At 40.3% G+C, this 18,771-nt stretch overlaps 1 protein-coding gene across 6 annotated transcripts in view; it reads right to left on the bottom strand.

The window, feature by feature from the left end:
* ZNF202 (zinc finger protein 202) overlaps positions 1-18,771 on the bottom strand; it is a 42,453-nt gene that overhangs the window by 10,567 nt on the left and 13,115 nt on the right. For 3 of the 6 annotated variants that reach the window (XM_072612882.1, XM_072612880.1, XM_072612881.1), the window contains exons 2-6: positions 6,655-7,203; positions 5,785-6,004; positions 5,297-5,385; positions 927-1,056; positions 89-211 (exon numbers count right to left, since the gene is read on the bottom strand). In XM_072612882.1, coding sequence (XP_072468983.1) covers positions 89-211; positions 927-1,056; positions 5,297-5,385; positions 5,785-6,004; positions 6,655-7,107 — 1,015 coding nt within the window. In that variant the 5' untranslated portion in view covers positions 7,108-7,203. Of the gene's footprint in view, positions 1-88; positions 212-926; positions 1,057-5,296; positions 5,386-5,784; positions 6,005-6,339; positions 6,420-6,654; positions 7,204-18,771 lie in introns of those variants that run through there. The other 3 variants (XM_072612884.1, XM_072612885.1, XM_072612886.1) reach the window with 3 other exon arrangements.

Raw genomic sequence — 18,771 nt, 5'->3', positions numbered from 1 at the left:
GTGAAAGCTGGGGACAGGTCAACCCCAGAGTGGGAAAACAGTGTAGTGATTCCTAGATGATCACTGAGGATAAGATCTTGTTACTTACCTGTATAGGTAAAACTCAGGATCTCTGTTTCTTTGAGATCTTGGGGACATTCCAAATCTGGGACCCAAGATTCTTCCTCCTCTTCAACCTGGGAGACCTCATCTATTCTAGGGATTGGAAATGCTATTCAAGGGAAGGAAATAAGAATATCATGATGGTTCAGCATGTTAATCCTGCATTAGTAGTAGACAACTAAGATTTGGCAGGTGTCAAACAGTTGGGTAATGTGATCAAATCCTCAGTCCCTCTAGTTTGCTATTCACATAAGTATTGCATATCTTTTGTCTGATTTATTCAAGTGCTCCTCTTCTTCTCCAATCCAATCACAAAGCACTTCTGAGGCTGTTTTCCCCTCTTGGTGACAAGTAACTTCTCCAAATTTCACCTTGTCTACTGCCATATCCATATGATAAATGTGAAAGTGCATACCTCTTTGCTCCCATCCTACTTCTCCTCTCCTTTTGATGATCTCTTTAGCACCTCATACGTTCTTCTTCAGTTTTTATAGTACTCGATACCAGCAATCCTCTCTTCCCTCCAGTCTTAACAGACTAGCCACAAACCCACTCAACTGGTGGGTGGATATATAAGAAAAGCTAAAGTCTAGTTAGACCTAAGGATCAAAGAGCCTGAGTTCAGATTTGGTTCTGCGATTTACTACCTGTTTAACTTTAGGCAAGTCGGCCTCTTTGAGCCTCAGCTTTCTTATCTGTAAAAGGAAGGGTTTGGACTAGATGAAGTTACTATGACCTCAGAAAGTTCCATTAAAGGAGACAGCACAAAACTACATGCTTTAGAAAGGCTTTGAAATCTACTATCAGGGGAAATGTGCCCTTACTTAGTGAGACTACAATCCCACAATCCTCCTGCAAGACATATTCTCCATAGAATTCTTTCTGTGTTGGATCCAGTTCACCCCACTGCTCCTGGGAGAAGGACAGAGTCACATCCTTGAAAGTTGCAAATCCCTGAAACAAGAAGAAATTTCACTCAGTAAATGATGCTTCAGGAACAAGTCCACACTTTGGTTCTGGAATGAGAGGCAGAGGCAGCTACTGTAAAGGCAGGATCCTGGGGGAGAAGGGCCCCTTACCAGACTTTGCTTCATTTCAAATGATCTGTTAAAAGCAGGAGTTGGGAAATTTTTCATTTGTCATAATAATTTAATTCAAAAAGTAGATGAAACAAATATGGTATACTTGCTATCCTGGAACTGATTCTGACCAAAAGGCACTGGCTACTAAAGTAGAAATGGTAAGAATATTATTTCTGGGTAAAAGACCCCTTCATCTTGGAATTTGTAAGAGGAAAAATTTAAGCAGAGTTAGACACACACTTTTGGAATAGTGAACTTCAAGGAGTCCAGAGAAAGCATATAGGAAGGATCTCAAGGTCTAAAATTTATAGGTGAAATCAGTTAAAGAAAGACAGAAGCTATAGGATCACTGGAACACAGGGCCAGAAAGGACCTCAGAGGTCATCTAGCCTAATCCCTTTACTTTACAGATAGGGAAACTGAGAACCAGGGAGGTTACATGACTTGCCTATGGTCACAAAGGTAGTAAACATCAGAAATTAAAATTTAAACACATGTCCTGTGACTCAAAAGCCAGTGTTCTTTCATATGTACCATAATGTTTCTTAAGCTCTCAAAAAAGAAATTCTAATGATGTAAACAAGAAATTGTGAGAGGAAGCTTTCTAAAGAGGGATGAAGTAGATGAACAAGAGAACTCATCTACTAACAAAAAATATGTACACAATTAAAGTAAAAGCCAATAAACAAGCATAAGAATAGAAGAATGGTATGAGCTTATAAAGATGTCAGGAATGGTAAGGATTAGAAGGAACTGAGGTTGGTAATGAATGTTAAGGCCAATAAAGTTGTTTTTAGCTATTTTAGAAGCAAGAGAAAGTTCAAAGAAGGAAAAGGACAAATATTCCTTGGGATTCATAAGAAGACAGAGACAACAAAGAGAAGGCAGAACCTTATTTTGATGGTATTTAATGCCAAGGAGAGAGACTTTAGGATCACTTAGTAGGAGAAGTTGGATCAAAAATGGTTAACAAAGAGTTGAAACCTAACGTAAATAAATAAATAAGAGACAACCTAGTTGCTTTCTATATTGTTGTGCCACCATCAGTGATCTTTCAAAGATTATTAGAATATGAGAGGTGTCATAAGACTGGAATAGAGTATTAAGTTTCAAAACAGGAAAGACAATGGAATAGTTAGTCTACAGGCCAGAGAACTTGACTTTAATTTCTGGCAAATTCCTAGGATGGATTATTAAAAAGATTGTCCATGAACATCAGAAAATAAAATAATCATCATGAACAGCCAGTATGGCTTGATCATGAATAGGTTATGACAGATTAACTTTTAATTTTTTTATTAATTGTAATTAAGTTAACGTTAACTAATTAAATTAATTTTCTTTTTTGATACGTCAGTAGATCAGGGGAATGGAAGAGATATTATCAAGTGCTTTGCTGAAATCTAGGTAGGCTTCTCATTCTATCCTTATGAATAAGGTAGAGGAGATATGGACTAGTCAGGTTTCCAAAGTGGGTGATACCATCCTTTGGGGGAGACACGCTAGAATGATGCGGGGTGGGGGGAGCAGTAGTAGACTCAGGTACAATTGGGGGGGGGATGTTGAATAAAAATAAGGGGTGGTGGAAGTACAATAAAAGAAGTTTGAAAAACTGTTCATACATGTTTTATCTGTCGTATAACAGAGTAAAGTCATAGTGATTACATTATTTTCCAAATAAACACACAAAATGCAAGCTATAATGGATCAATGATCAAGTCTGCTGACAAGTCTTAACAAGCAAGTGTTCACAGGTGAGCATGTTGTACATTGTAGAGAAGTTCATCAGGAATATGTGTGTGTAATGACTTGTTTACAATATGATACTATATGTTTATATGATACAACATTCCATCACCAAAATTTCAGTGCAGGAAAGAACTCTCAAATTTACAAAAAATTATTAAATTTAAGATGTATCATTTTTTTAAAAATCTGTATTTTTTTAAAACGATGCAAATGTTAAAAAAACCATTAAAGGGTTAAAGAAAGATTTTTTGGGGGGTGAGGTGAGGGTACTGGGGAAATTTTTTTTTTTTTTGCAACTGGAGTTGTAGGTCAAATAAGTTTGGGAACCTCCAGACAAAATGACAGCACAGACCTCTAGGCAGAAGCCCAAGGAGTAGTAACTAAGGTCAATTTGGAAGAAGTTTCTGCTGGTACGTCACAGAGACTGGTTCTTGGACCTGTTAATCATATCTGCAGATGACAAAAATCTGAGACATCAAACATACAAAATGATAGATTCAATGTCCAAAAAGACGTGGTCAGGCTAGAACAATGAACTAAATCTAGTAAAATAAAAGTCAACATGAATAAATGCAATGTCCTATAGAGAAGATAAAAAATCAACTTCACAAGTACAGTATGGGAGTAAGGAGGCTAGATTAAGAGTCCCGAAAAACATGGTTAGAGGCCAACGGTATAACATGGCATGGCAGCCAAAAATGCCAACATTGCCTTACATTGCATAAAGAAAGGCATAAGGTCCCCAACCAGGGAGGTGATTGTCCTGTTGCATTATGTCCTTTTTCACACTAATTTGGGGTGCCAAATTTCATCAAGGAAGATAAACTGAATCACATGCAGAAGATGAGTACGATACTGCAGCTAGACCATACAAGAATACTTGGATTGTTAGCCTAGAAAACAGCAAAGTTGGGTGGTATATGAAGACTGTATTCAAACATCTGACAAGTGTGGAAATCCCTAAGTGTGGAAATGGGGTCAGGTTTTTTGTTTTGCTGGGTCCTGTTGGGCAGAACTAGGAGGTAATTTCAAAGGAGGATTTTGGTTGAGTCCAAGAAAACACTTTCTAATATATAGAGCTCACCAAGGTGGAACAGGCTGGCTCAGAAATCGTGAAAGTTCCCCTTAGCTGAAGCTCTTCAAGCGATTTTTGGTCAGGGATGTTATAGAAGAGAATGCTGTTCTATGTGACCTCTGAGCTCCCTTCCAATTCTGAGATATTGTGATGCTTCAAACTGAGCTTGTTCCTGCCCTGCATTCCTTTCTGGAATGCTTTTTTCAATCTTTCCATTCCTTCCCACCAATTCACATTTCTCTCCCTTTTCTTCAACCAAGTTTGGTTGAAAATATAACTCCTTGGTGAACCTATTATAAATGAACCCACTCCACACGTGAAGTTTGCAATCATTTGTTATAATTTTCATTTGTTCAAAAGCAAACACTTAAAAATGCCACTGTGTACAAAGTATTGAGCTAGGAACTGAAGACAAGGATAAGATACCCATTATCTCTGTTCTTAATACAAAACAGACATGCACAAAAGGAACAAACACCATTATAAGAATTCTGCGAGAAAGTTAATTAAGAGTGGGGATGCTATTAAAGGAATGGAAGAAATTGTGAAGATGATATTTGGGTTAAATCTTGATTGACAGACAGATGAGTTCTGGGGGCAGAGATGGGCAGGGTTAGGGAGGAATGGGGGGAGCAAAGGAAGAGCAGCAGTTGAGAACACAGCACATACAAGAGAATGTGTTTCATCTATATTGAGCCATTCCTGTGTATTATATTTCAGTCCCCACAAAAAATGAATGTAAACTCTCCCTGTGCAGAGACTGTGCTTCCCATTTCTTGCGAAATCACCTCTCTGCCTTGGGGTCAGGACATTGCATAAATGTTTCAGACCAACCACTGTGAGCACTTCATTGGGAAAACAAGGAATTGCCTCATCAAGGGATAACCTCATTTGGTCCAACTTCTTTGCAGTACAGAGGACCTCCAAGTTCCTTCAAGTAATTCAAACATTTGCAAAAACCCAATTCTATAACCACACAGTTTTCCTGCAAGTTAAAAAAAAAAAATGTACTTTTATCAGTTTCCTCCTGGCTCTTACCCCCTTACTTTAGCAAGAGGGAAAAAAAAGGGGACTAGAAATTCAAGAACTCACCTCCAATCTGCTTGCCATCTCCTTTCAGCAAAGGCTGAGCAGGCAGTTTTACAACCCACCCAATTCCTTGGGTGTGGGGGAAAGGTCTGCTCTAGCTGGGGCACAATTCAGATTTAGGGTTCTGTCCTAACAAACATCATTAGTACTGAGCGCCAAATTAGCAGCACTGTACTTAGAAGTGGACACCACAGCTCACCTGGGATATGGCTGTAAGAAGGTTAACCATCTCCTGGTCTCCACTGCTTCCCTCCTCGGGAAGGACATGGTCCTGAGGAACAGGAAGCTCTGAGGATATGAAAGGAGCCAGAGCCAAGCAAGGTTAGATCTGTGCTGTAGTTGTTCCCTGCTAATCACTCTCTGTCATAAAAGAACACCCCCACTACCCTTGTGGAATTCAAGAAGCACTACATTAAGAAAAGCTGCAGTCATTTGCCTCTCCCCCCCCCGCTACTCAGCACTCACACATATACTCACATACTGTCAGGGAATAGCGAGAACATTTGCATCACTTGGGATTTGCTGAGGGAATTCAATTGAGACTGTGCCTACTTTCAACTGCCAAAGTCTAAGGATCATCCCCTATTACAGCCTACACAAGCTCTGAGTGCTGCTGGAACCTTCCTTCCTTCCCTCCCTGCTGCTGTTCCAAGAAGCCCCTTGCCCCTTCACTATCAGGCTCCCCACCGCTCTCCTGTAGGGGCTGGGGTTCCTCTTCATGGCAGTGGCTCTGCTCCTCAATGCTCAGATCTGGGCTCTGTGGCCCTTCCTCATGCGACTCCTCATGGGACTCCTCCAGGGATGGGGTACGCACAGGCTCCGGCTGTTCGATCGGTGATTCCGGGTCTGCTCCCAGATTTGATGTCTCCTCTGAGAGGACTTCCTGGCCATGCACATGGACCGTCACCTGGGAACAATCCCCATCTCCTGTCACCACAGGGCCCAGAGGAAATTCTTGGGGCAATCAGAGCTTAACCTACAAGGAGCTGCCTGCAGGAAAGCTACCCTAGGGATACAGAGACAGGAAAGGAGGAAGAGTCTCATTCCACTGGGGAGCAACAAAGAGGCTACTGAGAGCAAGTCCTGGGCCAGGAGAGGCTCTGGACACTCCACTGTGGTGCCACTTTCCCCACATCCCCCGTCACTTTCCCCAAGTCACCTAGGGTTCCAAGATATCCCTCCTTCCCATTTCCACCTGCCCAACCTGCAGCCTTCTCATGCTTACTTTCACATCTTACCAACCTGAAAGAGGGTTTTGTAATTGGGGATATATGAGCACCCTTGAGGAAACCACAGAACTTTCCTCCTCCAGTAAGCTGAAAATCAACATCTGAAGAAAGGAAAACCAAAACCAGGATCTGTGGTGGCAGTAGCCATCAAAAATCCCAAAGCTCTAAGGATAGCCCCTGGCAAATGTTTCAGATGCTAAGCTCAACTGAAAATTTCTCAGACACAAACCATCTGTCCCAGGCCCAGTACCCAAATTCTAACTAAGAGTCGAGTCAATAAACCTGAAAAAAATGAAGCACATGTTGTTACCCCCAGAATCCAACCCACCATCAAGTTTTCCTCCTCCAAATCACACAGATCAGGACTCCCCCTCCTCACCCACCGCCTTGGTCTCCTGGGTTGTTTCTGCAAACCCTCCACCAGCGTCACTGCCTCTTCACCACTTTCTGGCCGTTGTCCCCGCACCCAGCTCTGCAAATCCCCAGGCAGAACAGTTAGAAATTGTTCTAACACCAGCAAGTCCAGGATCTGTTCTTTTGTCCTCCTTTCTGGCCTCAACCACTGATGGCAAAGCTCCCGGAGTCGGCTCAGGGCCTCCCGGGGCCCTGATGCCTCCTGGTAGCGAAATCTCCGGAAATTCTGGTGAGAGGTCTCAAGTACAGCATCATCCTTTTGTAGGACTGGGTCTTGTCTCCAAGTGCTATCATCTTCCAGCTTCACCATTAAGATTCCTTCCTCTTCCCAAAGATCCTGGTCCTCTGGCTCCAGCACTGTAGCCATGATCTGGCTTTGGAGTTGGCCTAATTTCAGCTACAGTTCACACTGCCATTTCCCCATCTGACTGGAAACCTGTAGAAGGGACCTCTCCCAAGGGAACTAGAGAAGAAAGAAACACACAATGTCAGTAAGAAAGCCTGTACAGAGACCACACGTTTGGGGTCTAACCCAGAACCATTAACTCTCAGTCTATCTCTGAATGTACTGCATTTTAATTCATTCTATCTTTGCAAATTCTACTTTATCCCTAGCTCATCCCTGGTAAGTTATGAAGATGATTTATACATGTGTGTCACGTGGCTACTCTGAAGGGAATCATGTTTCTTACTTCATTTCTCAATGTTATATAAATATATCATGTCTCTAAAGAACTGAAAGGGAAATTAGGAAGGACACCAAAGAAAGAGCGGAGTAATTTACTATTGAAGTGTGTGGGAATACAGGTTTGATTCTAAAGCTGCTACATAAGTATTAAAGTGGCAGTATAGTCTATAATAATCAGGGAAAGAAGAGAAGGCGTCTGAGCCAAGGGCAACACTATGAGCAAAGGCTGGGAGGTATGAACAGTTTGTAAGGGACAGTAAGAAAGGCATTCCAAGCATCCATGCCACTTACTGGTTATGTGACCTCAAATAAGTCATTCTCCCTCTCTAGGTCTCTTAAGTTTCCTCTCTGGATTAAATTTGATTATATGATACCCAATGCTCCTTTCAACTCTAACACTAGGCTTCTGAGTTGGAGAGTATTAGGAGATAAAATTGAACAAGTAGCCTACAGTCAAAATTATGAGTGCGTTTTGAAAGTTAAGCAAAAATTGCTTGCAACAGCAAGGAATTGATCCACTTACAATCAATACACATTTATTAGTGCCTGCTATGGGAGGAAGGTGGTAGGGGAGGAAGAGTTGTGAAGGTGTGTAGGAGAGGTCCAAAATGTACATCTACAACACTGCATTCATCAGGCTTACTTTTAATGTGGGGATTCTTAATGAGGCCCATTCACTTGTCTTTAAAAATATGTTGTAAAGGGGGTGGAGTGAAGATGGAGGAGTAGAAAGATGGGCCTAGTCTAGCTCTCCCCCCAAAGTCCATAAAATATCTGTAAAAAATGACTCTAAACAAATTCTAGAACAGCAGAATCCACAAAACAACAAAGCGAAAGAGATTTCTAGCCCATGACAGCCTGGAAGGCCAACAGGAGGGGTCTATCCAATCGGGCTCAGGGTGAAGTGCAGCCCAGCCTTGGCAGTGCACTGGCAGGGACAGGACCAGGGCAGGCTTCAGGGTGTGGAATCCTGGGCAGAAGCTACAGTTCCCAGATTCCTCAACCCACAAAGGTCAAAGACAACTTTAAAGGTCAGTGAGAAAGTTCTTTCCCCTGGGTGAGAAGGGAATATGGTGCAGTCCTGGCCCCAGGGTGGCAGAGGTCACTAAGACAGCAGTGTCCATTTTAGGAGCCCTCAGCCCAAAGACCCTGGGGGAATCAAGCAGCTGATCTGTATCTTAGCTCTGAGTGGTGGTCCTGGGGTGAGAAGGAGCACTGGTGTGGTAGAGTTGGAGGGAGTTGTGGAGAGGGAACCCTACTCGCAGATCCTGGGCAGAAAAGCTTGTGGTTGCTCCCAGACCACAGCCCAGGCCAGGAGAGGAGTAAACTCCTCTCCCTAGATTGTGCCACCTTGGGAGGAACTAAGAACTTACAGGTCCCTGGAGTATACCCTCCATTTGACAAAGCATTCAAAAGTCAAGTAACAGGCTGGGAAAATGGCCAAAAAAGGGGGAAAAAAATAAGACTATAGAAAGTTACTTTCTTGGTGAACAGGTATTTTTCTCCATCCTTTTGGATGAGGAAGAACAAAGGATACCACCAGAGGAAGACACCAAAGTCAAGGCTTCCGCATCTAAAACCTCCAAAATAAATATGCAATGATATCAGGCCACAGAAGAGTTCAAAAAAGATTTTGAAAATCAAATAAGAGAGGTGGAGGAAAAATTGGGAAGAGAAATGAGAGCGATACAAGAAAATCATGAAAAGCGAGTCAACAGCTTGCTAAAGGAGACCCCCAAAAAATGCTGAAGAAAATAACACCTTTAAAAATAGACTAACACAAATGGCAAAAGAGGTCCAAAAAGCCAATGAGGAGAAGAATGCTTTAAAAAGCAGAATTAGCCAAATGGAAAAGGAGGTTCAAAAAACTCACGAAAAAATAGTTTTTAAAAAAATTAGAATGGAGCAGACGGAAGCTAATGACTTTGTAAGAAACCAAAAAATTACAAAACAAAACCAAAAGAATGAAAAAATTGAAGACAATGTAAAATATTTCATTGGAAAAACAACTGGCCTGGAAAATAGACTCAGGAGAGACAATTTAAAAACTATGGGACTACCTGAAAAGCCACGATCAAAAAAGAGCCTAGATATCATCTCTCATGCAATTATCAAGTAAAACTGCCCTGATATTCTAGAACCAGAAGGTAAAATAAATATTGAAAGAATCCACTGATCTGAAAAGAAAAACTCCTAGGAACGTTGTAGTCAATTTCCAGAGTTCTCAGGTCACAGAGAAAATACTGCAGGCAGCTAGAAAGAAATAATTTGAGTATTGTGGAAATACAATCAGGATAACACAAGATCTAGCAGCTTCTACATTAAGGGATCAAAAGGCTTGGAATATGATATTCCAGAAGTCAAAGAAACTAGGATTAAAACCAAAATCACCTACCCAGCAAAACTGAGTATAATACTTCAGGTGAAAAAAATGATCATTCAATGAAATAGATGACTTTCAAGCATTCTTGATGAAAAGACCAGAGCTGAATAGAAAATTTGACTTTCAAACACAAGAATCAAGAGAAGCATGAAAAGGTAAAAAGGAAAGAGAAATCATAAGGGACTTACTAAAGTTGAACTGTTTACATCCCTACATGGAAAGATAATATTTGTAACTTTTGAGACTTTTCTCAGTATTTGGGTAGCTGGAGGGATTACATTCATATAGACAGAGGGCATAGGGTGAGTTGAATTGGAAGGGATGTTATCTAAAAAAATAAAATTAAGGGGTGAGAGAGGAATATGTTAAGAGAAGGGGAGAAACGGTATGGGGCACATTATCTCTCATAAAAGAGGCAAGAAAAAGCTTTTTCAATGAAGTGGAAAAAGGGGGAGGTGAGAGGGAAAAAGTAAAGCTTACTCTCATCACATCTGGCTTAAGGAGGGAATAACATGCACCCTCAATTTGGTATGAAAATCTATCATACACTACAGGAAAGCAGGGGAGAAGCGGATAAGTAGGGTATGAGGGAGATGACAGAAGGGAGGGCAGATGGGAAGAGGGAGTAATTAGAAGTAAACACTTTTGGGGACGGACAAGATTAAAAGAGAGAACGGGGCAGGGCAGGATAGGATGGACGGAAATATAGTTAGTCTTTCACAGCATGGCTATTATGGAAGTCTTCTGCATAACTACACATATATAGCCCATACTGAATTGCTTGCCTTCTCAGTGGGGATGGGTGGGGAGGGAGGAAGAGAGACAAGTTGGAAGTCATAGTTTTAGGAACGAATGTTGAGAACTGTTTTTGCATGCAACTGGGAAATAAGGAATACAAGGTAATGGGGTATAGCAATTTATCTTGTCCTACAAGAAAAGAGAGAAGATGAGGATAAGGGAAGGGAGGGGTGTGATAGAAGGAAGGGCAGATTGGGGGAAGGGCTAATCAGAATGCACGGTGTCTTAGGGTGGGAGGAGGGGAAAGATGGGGATAAAATTTGCAACTTAAAATCTTGTGGAAATGGATGTTGGAAACTAAAAATAAATTTAAAAAAAGAAAATATTCATAAAAAATATGTTGTGAACTGTATTTCAATATAATTAGTTTTATGTATAATCCTACTTTATGAATTAAAAAAAACATTATTCTTAGATGGGGTCCCTTGACCTCACCAGATTGCCAAAGGAGCCCAAGACACAAAAAGGTTAAAAAGAAGGTAAGATAAAATATAGGTAACTATAATATACTTATGTTATACAATTAATTCCCAGGGCTATTGTGAAGATTGAATGAAGTAATTTATGTAAAGTGTTTTGCAAACTCCATGTTATAAAAATATTATTAGAAAAAAAAGCAAACACAATTTTGCTATAGAAGGTAGAAGACAAGTGACCTGAGGGCAGAAACTCTTAAATTTCGATTTTTTTTAAACCTGATGATCTAGCACTGTGGCTTGCACATAAAAAGTGACTGATAAATGCTTATTGGATTGGATTAGAAAGTCATAACAGGGAAGACTTCATCTAACAGGTGGATTTGAACTGTGCTTTGGTGAGAGGATATCATAGGCATAAGGAGTGTGGATACAAGGGTAGGACAAATTCAGTAGGACAACGTAGGGAAGGACAGGGGAGAATTGGCAGAGATCACAGTGTGACTGAATCATAGTGTGTACAGAGGGGCGTACTTCCAGTACCATTAGGAAAAGAAGGTAGGCTTTTACTCTAGAGGACTCTGAATGCTGGGTTCTAAGGAGGCAATGGGAAGCTTCTAAGTGACTTTTGAGCGGAGGGCTGACAAACAAGACCAGCTAGAGGTGTAAGAAGGTTCATTCTGGCAGTGGTATGAAAAAAGGATGGGGGAGAGGAGTACGGAGTGGAGGCAGAAAGACTTAGTGACGGACTACTGCAATAATCCACACCAGGGGGAATAAGGACTTGTAATTGGAAGTAGAGAAAGAACAGATGCAACAGATATTGCAGGAGTGGAACTGGTAAGATTTGCTAACCTACTGGGTATCAGGAAAGAGAGAGGAACAGGCAGAAATAATCAAATGGAACTAAGTTTCAGTTTTGAATATATAGTATAGTATATAAATTTTCCTCTGGTAACAAGCCTTTAGTCATCTCTAATTTGCAATCTCTTGATTCACTGGCTACTTCCCTGATGTTTACAAATATATCCATATATCTCAATGATTAGAAAATGACTTTACAATCCCCTCAAATTGTCTATTGATTAAGAGCTAAAAGTGTACGACTATGTGCTAGTCACTGTGCTAAGCATTTTACAAATACTTTATCCTCACAATAACCCTGGGAAGAAAGGTGCTTTATTATCACCATTTTATAAATGAGGAAACTGAGACAAAAAGGGGTTACATGACCTGCCCAGGGTCACAAAGTTGGTAAGCTTTCTGTATCGAGGCCTAGAGCTCTACCTCGCTGCCCATCTCTCCTTCCCTTCACAGCCAAATTCCTAGATAATAAGTAATAAATGTTGATACTTGTTTCTTCTACTTCCTTGCATCCCATTCTGTTTTCAAACCTCTGTAACATAGCTTCCAATCTCAACACTTTACTGAAACTGTTTTTTTGAAGTTTACTAAAGATTTAATAGCCAAATCTGCTTGTTCTCAGTCCTCACCTGTTGACCCCCACCTCCTCCAGTATTTGTGACATTATTTTCCTGGACCTCTTCTTCTTACCTTTCTGACTTCTTCACTGTGACATCAACTAGGTCCCATTCCATATACCTGGGCATATATACTCCAGGGCTCTGTTCTAAGGCATCTCTTTTCTAAACTTTCTGTTGTGAATTTCCTCAGGAAATAGACTCAACTACCATCACTGTAGATGACTTCCAAATCTATATCTCCAGATCGTTTCTCCCATGTTCTAGTCCCCTCATGACCAACTATTTGTTGGGCATTTCTAACTAGATATCTCATGGGCATCTAAAACTCAGCATGTCCAAAACAGAACCTGCTATCTTTTCTCTTGAAGCCCACCTCCCTTTCTAAGTTCCCTATTTCTGATGTGGTCATAATTAACCTGCTAGAACCCAGGTTTATACCTTAAGAGTCATCTGACTCTCCCACATTCCCCATATTCCATTAGGTACAAAGTCTTGTTCAACTCTACCTACATCTCTCCCCTTTAGTCCCCTTTTCTCTGCTCACAAAACCATTCTCATTTATCTCTCACCAGCATATTAAATCAAACTAAATGAAATCTGGGTTTCAAGGTTCTCTCCTAACTAAACTGTCCTCTAAATCTCCTGTCATTTAAAGCCCTATGTAACCTAGCTCCCACCCATCTTACTAGACTGGCTTCATGTCACTTTCCTTCATGAACTCCTGTGTTCCAGACAACTGTTTACTTGTGGTTCCTCATACAAGCCTCCCCTCTCTAGTCTCTGTACTTTCACATACGTTTGAAATGCTTTCCCTTTTTACTTCTGCTTCTTGGAACCCCTATCAGATTCAGTTGAATTGCCAAGTCCTCTACAATAGGACTTGCTCAAAAAACACATGGGTTAAATAACATGCACAATCACAACTTAAACTCAGATTCTCTTATTCCAAATCCAGTGTTCTTTCATGTACTGCAACACGAAGCTTCTTCAATAGCAGGGGCTTAATAAATCCTTGTGGAATCAAAAACTGAATCCAGGTGAGGATGTTCTGTTAGTATTTGAAGATTCAGGTCTGGAGATTAGAAGAGTGGTAAGAGCCGGACATAATCACGAGTATCATTTGCTTAGTGGTCACAGTTGAAGCCATGGAAAAATATGAGACTGTCTAATCAGGGATCTTGACCCAGGATTCATGAACTATTTTTTGTTTTAACAATACTTTGATAATTATGTTACTATGTAATTAGTTTCTTTTGTGATTTTATTTTATTTTATGCATCTAAAACATCAGAGTCATCAGACTGCCAAAGGGGTCCATGATGCACAAAAAAGGTTATCCTAAAGAAAAAAAAGGGTCAGTGTCAGATATATGCCTACATTAAGGATTCTGGAAGAAGACAGAGCTAGAAAAGGAGACAGAAAAGGAAAATAAAATAGAGAAAATGGAAAAACCAGAAGAAAGTATTTTTCCTGAAGTAAAAGGAAGGATATCCATTAGGAGGGAATGAGTAGTAATATATTATATAAATGTGAGTAATTATATCAAAAGATTCAGAGAGCAAAGATGGTGAAAACTGAAAAAAATCACTGGATTTGGTGACTATGTCAGAAAGTTGGTAGAAATTTGACTACTAGAGTTGAGTGAAGAATGGAGGGTCCACTATTAACTGCTTTTCCAAAACATTTAGTAGTGAAAGTGAAGAGCTATGTGTGGGGTAGTAGCAGCTGAACTGGGTACAAACCTCAAGAGAAGGTAGGCTTTCTCTGTCTCTCTTGACTGGGAGAAATGTGACAATATTTCTGGGCAAATAGGAAGGAGCCAGTAGAAAGGGAGAGAATGAAGATGCACTGAGATGACCAGTCAGGTTGATAATAGGTTCTGAAGGAAGGAGGAAATAGATCAAAGGTTCTGGTACAATGTAGACTAACATTAGTAACAGAGATAAAAAATGAAAACAGTTCCTGTCCTTAAGAAACTTATATTCTGGAGGTGACAGTGATACAATGACACATACACAGAAAAGCATCATTAGGAAGTGATTGGGGGAGGGGATCAGACAGACCTTGTAGAGGATGGATTAGAAAGGAGAGAGGAGGCTGGGAGACCACATTAAGAGGCTACTACAATAGTACAGGCAAAAACTGAAGCCCCTAATTAGGATTCAGAAAGGCACAAATTGGAGAGATTTGGGCACAGAATCTATTGATTGAGCTTAGCAAATGATTAAGATATGAGGGAATAAGAGTAGGAAAATTTAAAGATAAGTTCCAGCTTTTGAAACTGGATGAATTAATGGTGGGTCATCAAGCAATTTGGAGATCATGAATTCAGTTTCGGTCAAGTTGGCAGTGTGACATCTAGGTAAAACTGTCCAGTAGGCAGTTGGAGATGTAGGAATGAGATTCAAAGCATTGGTACTAGATATTTTTGGAATCATAAATAACTAAACAAGTATTTATAAGTACTATTTGGAGATACTAAACAAGAAATGAAATAATCTTCATGCCTCAAGGAGCTTGGATTTTAGAATTTGCCTAGGGAATATTATTGGAATTTCAGGAATAGATGATATCACTACAAGAACAGAGAGTGAAAAGAGTCAAGAGGAATTTTAAGAAACAGAAAATGATTAAGGAGGCTCTCTCTGGTTAAAGGTTAAGATATGAATTCTATCCTTAATGAAGTAGGGAAAAAAGTCATCTGCTGCTTTATGGGAGGTAGAGGTGAAGTGAGAAATGAGATCAGAAGAAAACGCTTGCAACATTTATTCTTAGAAATGAGATGAGACCTAGATTTCTTCTTCACAATCCCCTTCTTGCCCTTGGTCTGGCTTCAGTGATGGGATATATTAGTATATACAGGATTGTCTAAAGTCAAAGTAACTGAACAAGAGGTTACTTCATCACTAAGAGATATAAAGTACCAAAAGTTAGTGTGTGGAAAAAAAAGAAATATACTGGTACAAGATCTGTGCTCTGGTTTAAGGAGAAACCATTATCACTCGGCACTAGTAAATCTTCAACTTCTCTAGTACAGACGCTAAATTTTCTTGTGAGAAATCCTCAGTTCTTTTTGGATCTGGGGTCATGAGGGGATAAGCCATAATAATGTGTATGAAAGTGAAGGCCACTAAGTGGTAGCTTGTTCACTGGTAGTCCAAAATATATGTCATACACATATCCTTATCTGTTTAAAACATATTTACTACTGAAAATCTGCATTTACACGAACCTACTGTAAAAATTAAAGGACACCAGAAATCCTATTAATAGCCATTTAACTATGCATTCCGTAACTTTGTGTGTTGAGGAAGGAGTGGAGGAGAGGGAAAGGGGAGAGATAATCCATGGGACCCTAAGTGTTCACAGCCAATAATTTTGAGGACTCTCTGGGAACACTGGGAGTTCATCATCTGGTCACAAATCATTTTGATTCTTGAGATCAATTGGTACAAGTGGTTTTTACTAGGTACTAAATATAGGGGCAGCTAGGTGGCATAGTGGATAAAGTGCCAGGCCTAAAATCAGGATGACCTGATTTCAAATCTGGCCTCAGCAGTTAGTTACTAGCTGGGTTACCCTGGGCAAGTCACTAAACCCTGTTTTCCTTACCTGTAAACGAGCTAGAAAAGGAAATGGCAAATCACTTTAGTGTATTTGCTGAGAAAACCCTGAATGAGGTCATGAAGAATAGGACATGACTGAAAAGACTGAACAAAATATACGGAATGATTTTCTAAATAATTGAACTCAAGAGATTTCCTGTGCCTAGAAAGGGTTAGGGGCACATAAAACAGGCCACTGTCACATTGCTCTGCAAAACAAACTTTTAAACACTTGTGGTTGCCTTAAATTTCACTTGGGAGTCCTGGGGAGAAGTAATATGTCAGGAAAGATCAATTTACAGAGAAGTTAGAGGGCAGCAATGTACTAATAACCTCCTAACAGTCTGCAAAGACATTTATACACGTTGCCTCATTTGATCCTTATAACATTACCATGAGGTAGGCAACATAGGTCTTATCTCCATTTTGTAAATGGAGACTGAAGTACAGAATAGTTGTGATTGACCCTGACAATAAGGAAGCAGAACGAGGCGTCAGACCTAGCCTGGTGACTACAAAACCACTGACTACTTCATCAGAGAAGTTATCAGAAAATGGAAAGAATAAGTAAGGGTTTGCCAAAAGTCTGTTTTGTAGTTGTTGCCAATTAAAACTACACTCAAGTCTTTCTTCTGTCCTTTGAAGAAGTCAGAAGTGAAATTTTTAAAGTCGGATGAGAATGAAGAGGTGACAGAAAGAGCAGAGGCCAGGCACAAGGACAGTTAGAGGCCAGAGGGCAAGCAGGATGCTGAGAAACTGAGCGGGGTGCCAAGATCACTAGAGCAGGAGGCAGAAAACTGTGCTCCCCCGGGACTTGTCTATAAGATGACTGGGGTAAGGGAGAGGTACAGATGACTTTAATGTTCCTCAGTTCCAAACATTTAAAAAAAATAATTTTGTTCAATATTCTGTGTTGTGGAGACAAGGGAATGGTGATAAGGGGAGGCCCTTTCCTGCCGTGAGGCCCCAGTCCAGTCCCTAAGACCCTTGGCTGAATATGTAATACAAGTTACATGGAGGTGCCAATCTCAGTTCCTCTGAGGGAGAGGCAAGTGATAAACAAAATGATATAATACTGGCAAAAAGTGCTTGGAAGAGTACCCGGGACACAGTAGGAACTATAGACATATTTATTCTTTTTCTTTCTCCCTAAATGTAAGAATTCTCTACCCTGATATAATTTAGTTTCCAGAATTTATATCACAGGATCTTTATCAAGAATATTACCTAATGAATGTAAAAATACACACACACACACATACACACACGAGGCATCTCTTCAAAAATCTTTTAGGGGCTGTCAAAGGAGACAGGACATGGATGAGATGGCTGCCTATGTAAAGGTCTTGATGAATGAGCTTTTCTCTTCAGCCCTTGCCCTCCAGTATCATAATGAAAATCCATGCAGTAAATACCTCAGTCACTTTGTGCTACAGGACATAGCCCCTATGCCGAGAGTTTACTGTATAAGAATAAATAAAACACTCAAGCACTTTGCAATAGGTTCTCTAGCCAAAGTCCAGGAGTCTCTAAACTTGCATTGGCTTTGGCTACCAGAACTGGTGCCACTCCTACTCCCATCTGTCATGTCAGGGGACACAAATATCTTCTTCTGAAAACCTCAGGGAGTAGCCCCGGATACAAAGTCTTCAGGAATCTGTGTCCTAAGCCAAAAGGTAACAGTAAACTTAAGGGAACCAATTCATTTATATCAAGCAACACTGACTAGAGGTTAGAGAGCTGGCTTTGGTCAGGAATGACTAGTTCAAGCCTCACCTCTGACACATACTACCTACAGGTCCTTGGGCAACTCATGTGATTCCTCAGTGCTCCCAGGTAATTCGAAGCCAAAGCCCAGGAGATCAAGCATGTCTGTATTGGTAGTGAGAAGTTTCCTAATTGGGAGTCTTCCACATCAATACAATCACAAGTTTAGTTAGTTCGTGTGCATGTATATGTAAAACCATATTTATACATATGGAAATACAATATACACATAAAACAATATGTAAATACATATATACATATGTATCTATTTATAAGTAATATACATGGCCTTTTGTAGATAACCTACCATAACCTGCAAAACAAAACTCAACCTGCAAAAGATAGAATGGATAGAGAATCACAGGCCTTGAGCTTTTTCTCTGGACACTCACTGTGTAAACCATGGGCAAGTCACATCTTCTCCTTAGACCTCATCTATCGAGTGAATGAGCTGAAGTAGGTGATCTAAAGTCATCTCCAGTGCCAACATTTTATGGTTCAAAGTATTTTTTTGTTCAATATAATTTCTGTTTTGCCTTTTTATTCGTTCTTTATTGGATTCAACATGACAGCATTTGAGGTGAGGAGAAATTAAAGACAGAACCTGAACTAGCAGGCAAAGGTTTGCAATGACAAAAACAAAACAAAAACCAAAAGGCAATGTGTGAAGAAGTTAAAGAAGGAAGCATTAAAAAAAAACAAAACTGTAACGGAGAGTAAGAGCTGACTGTGTGGCCAAGTCACATGGGGCTGAGGGGATTGTGAACAGTTGGCCATAAAATTCTTGTGCACTGACACTGCTGGGGGTTGTGACTGGGGCAGAAAATCCTGAGGGAAGAGAAAAGAATCAGATAAGTGGAAACATAAATATTTGGACTAGAAATGCAATT

The sequence above is a fragment of the Notamacropus eugenii genome, chromosome 5 (assembly GCF_028372415.1).
Source record: "Notamacropus eugenii isolate mMacEug1 chromosome 5, mMacEug1.pri_v2, whole genome shotgun sequence".
Lineage (NCBI taxonomy): Eukaryota > Metazoa > Chordata > Mammalia > Diprotodontia > Macropodidae > Notamacropus > Notamacropus eugenii.
Note: the sequence above shows the minus strand (reverse complement) of the source record. Positions and strands in the feature narration are given on the sequence as shown.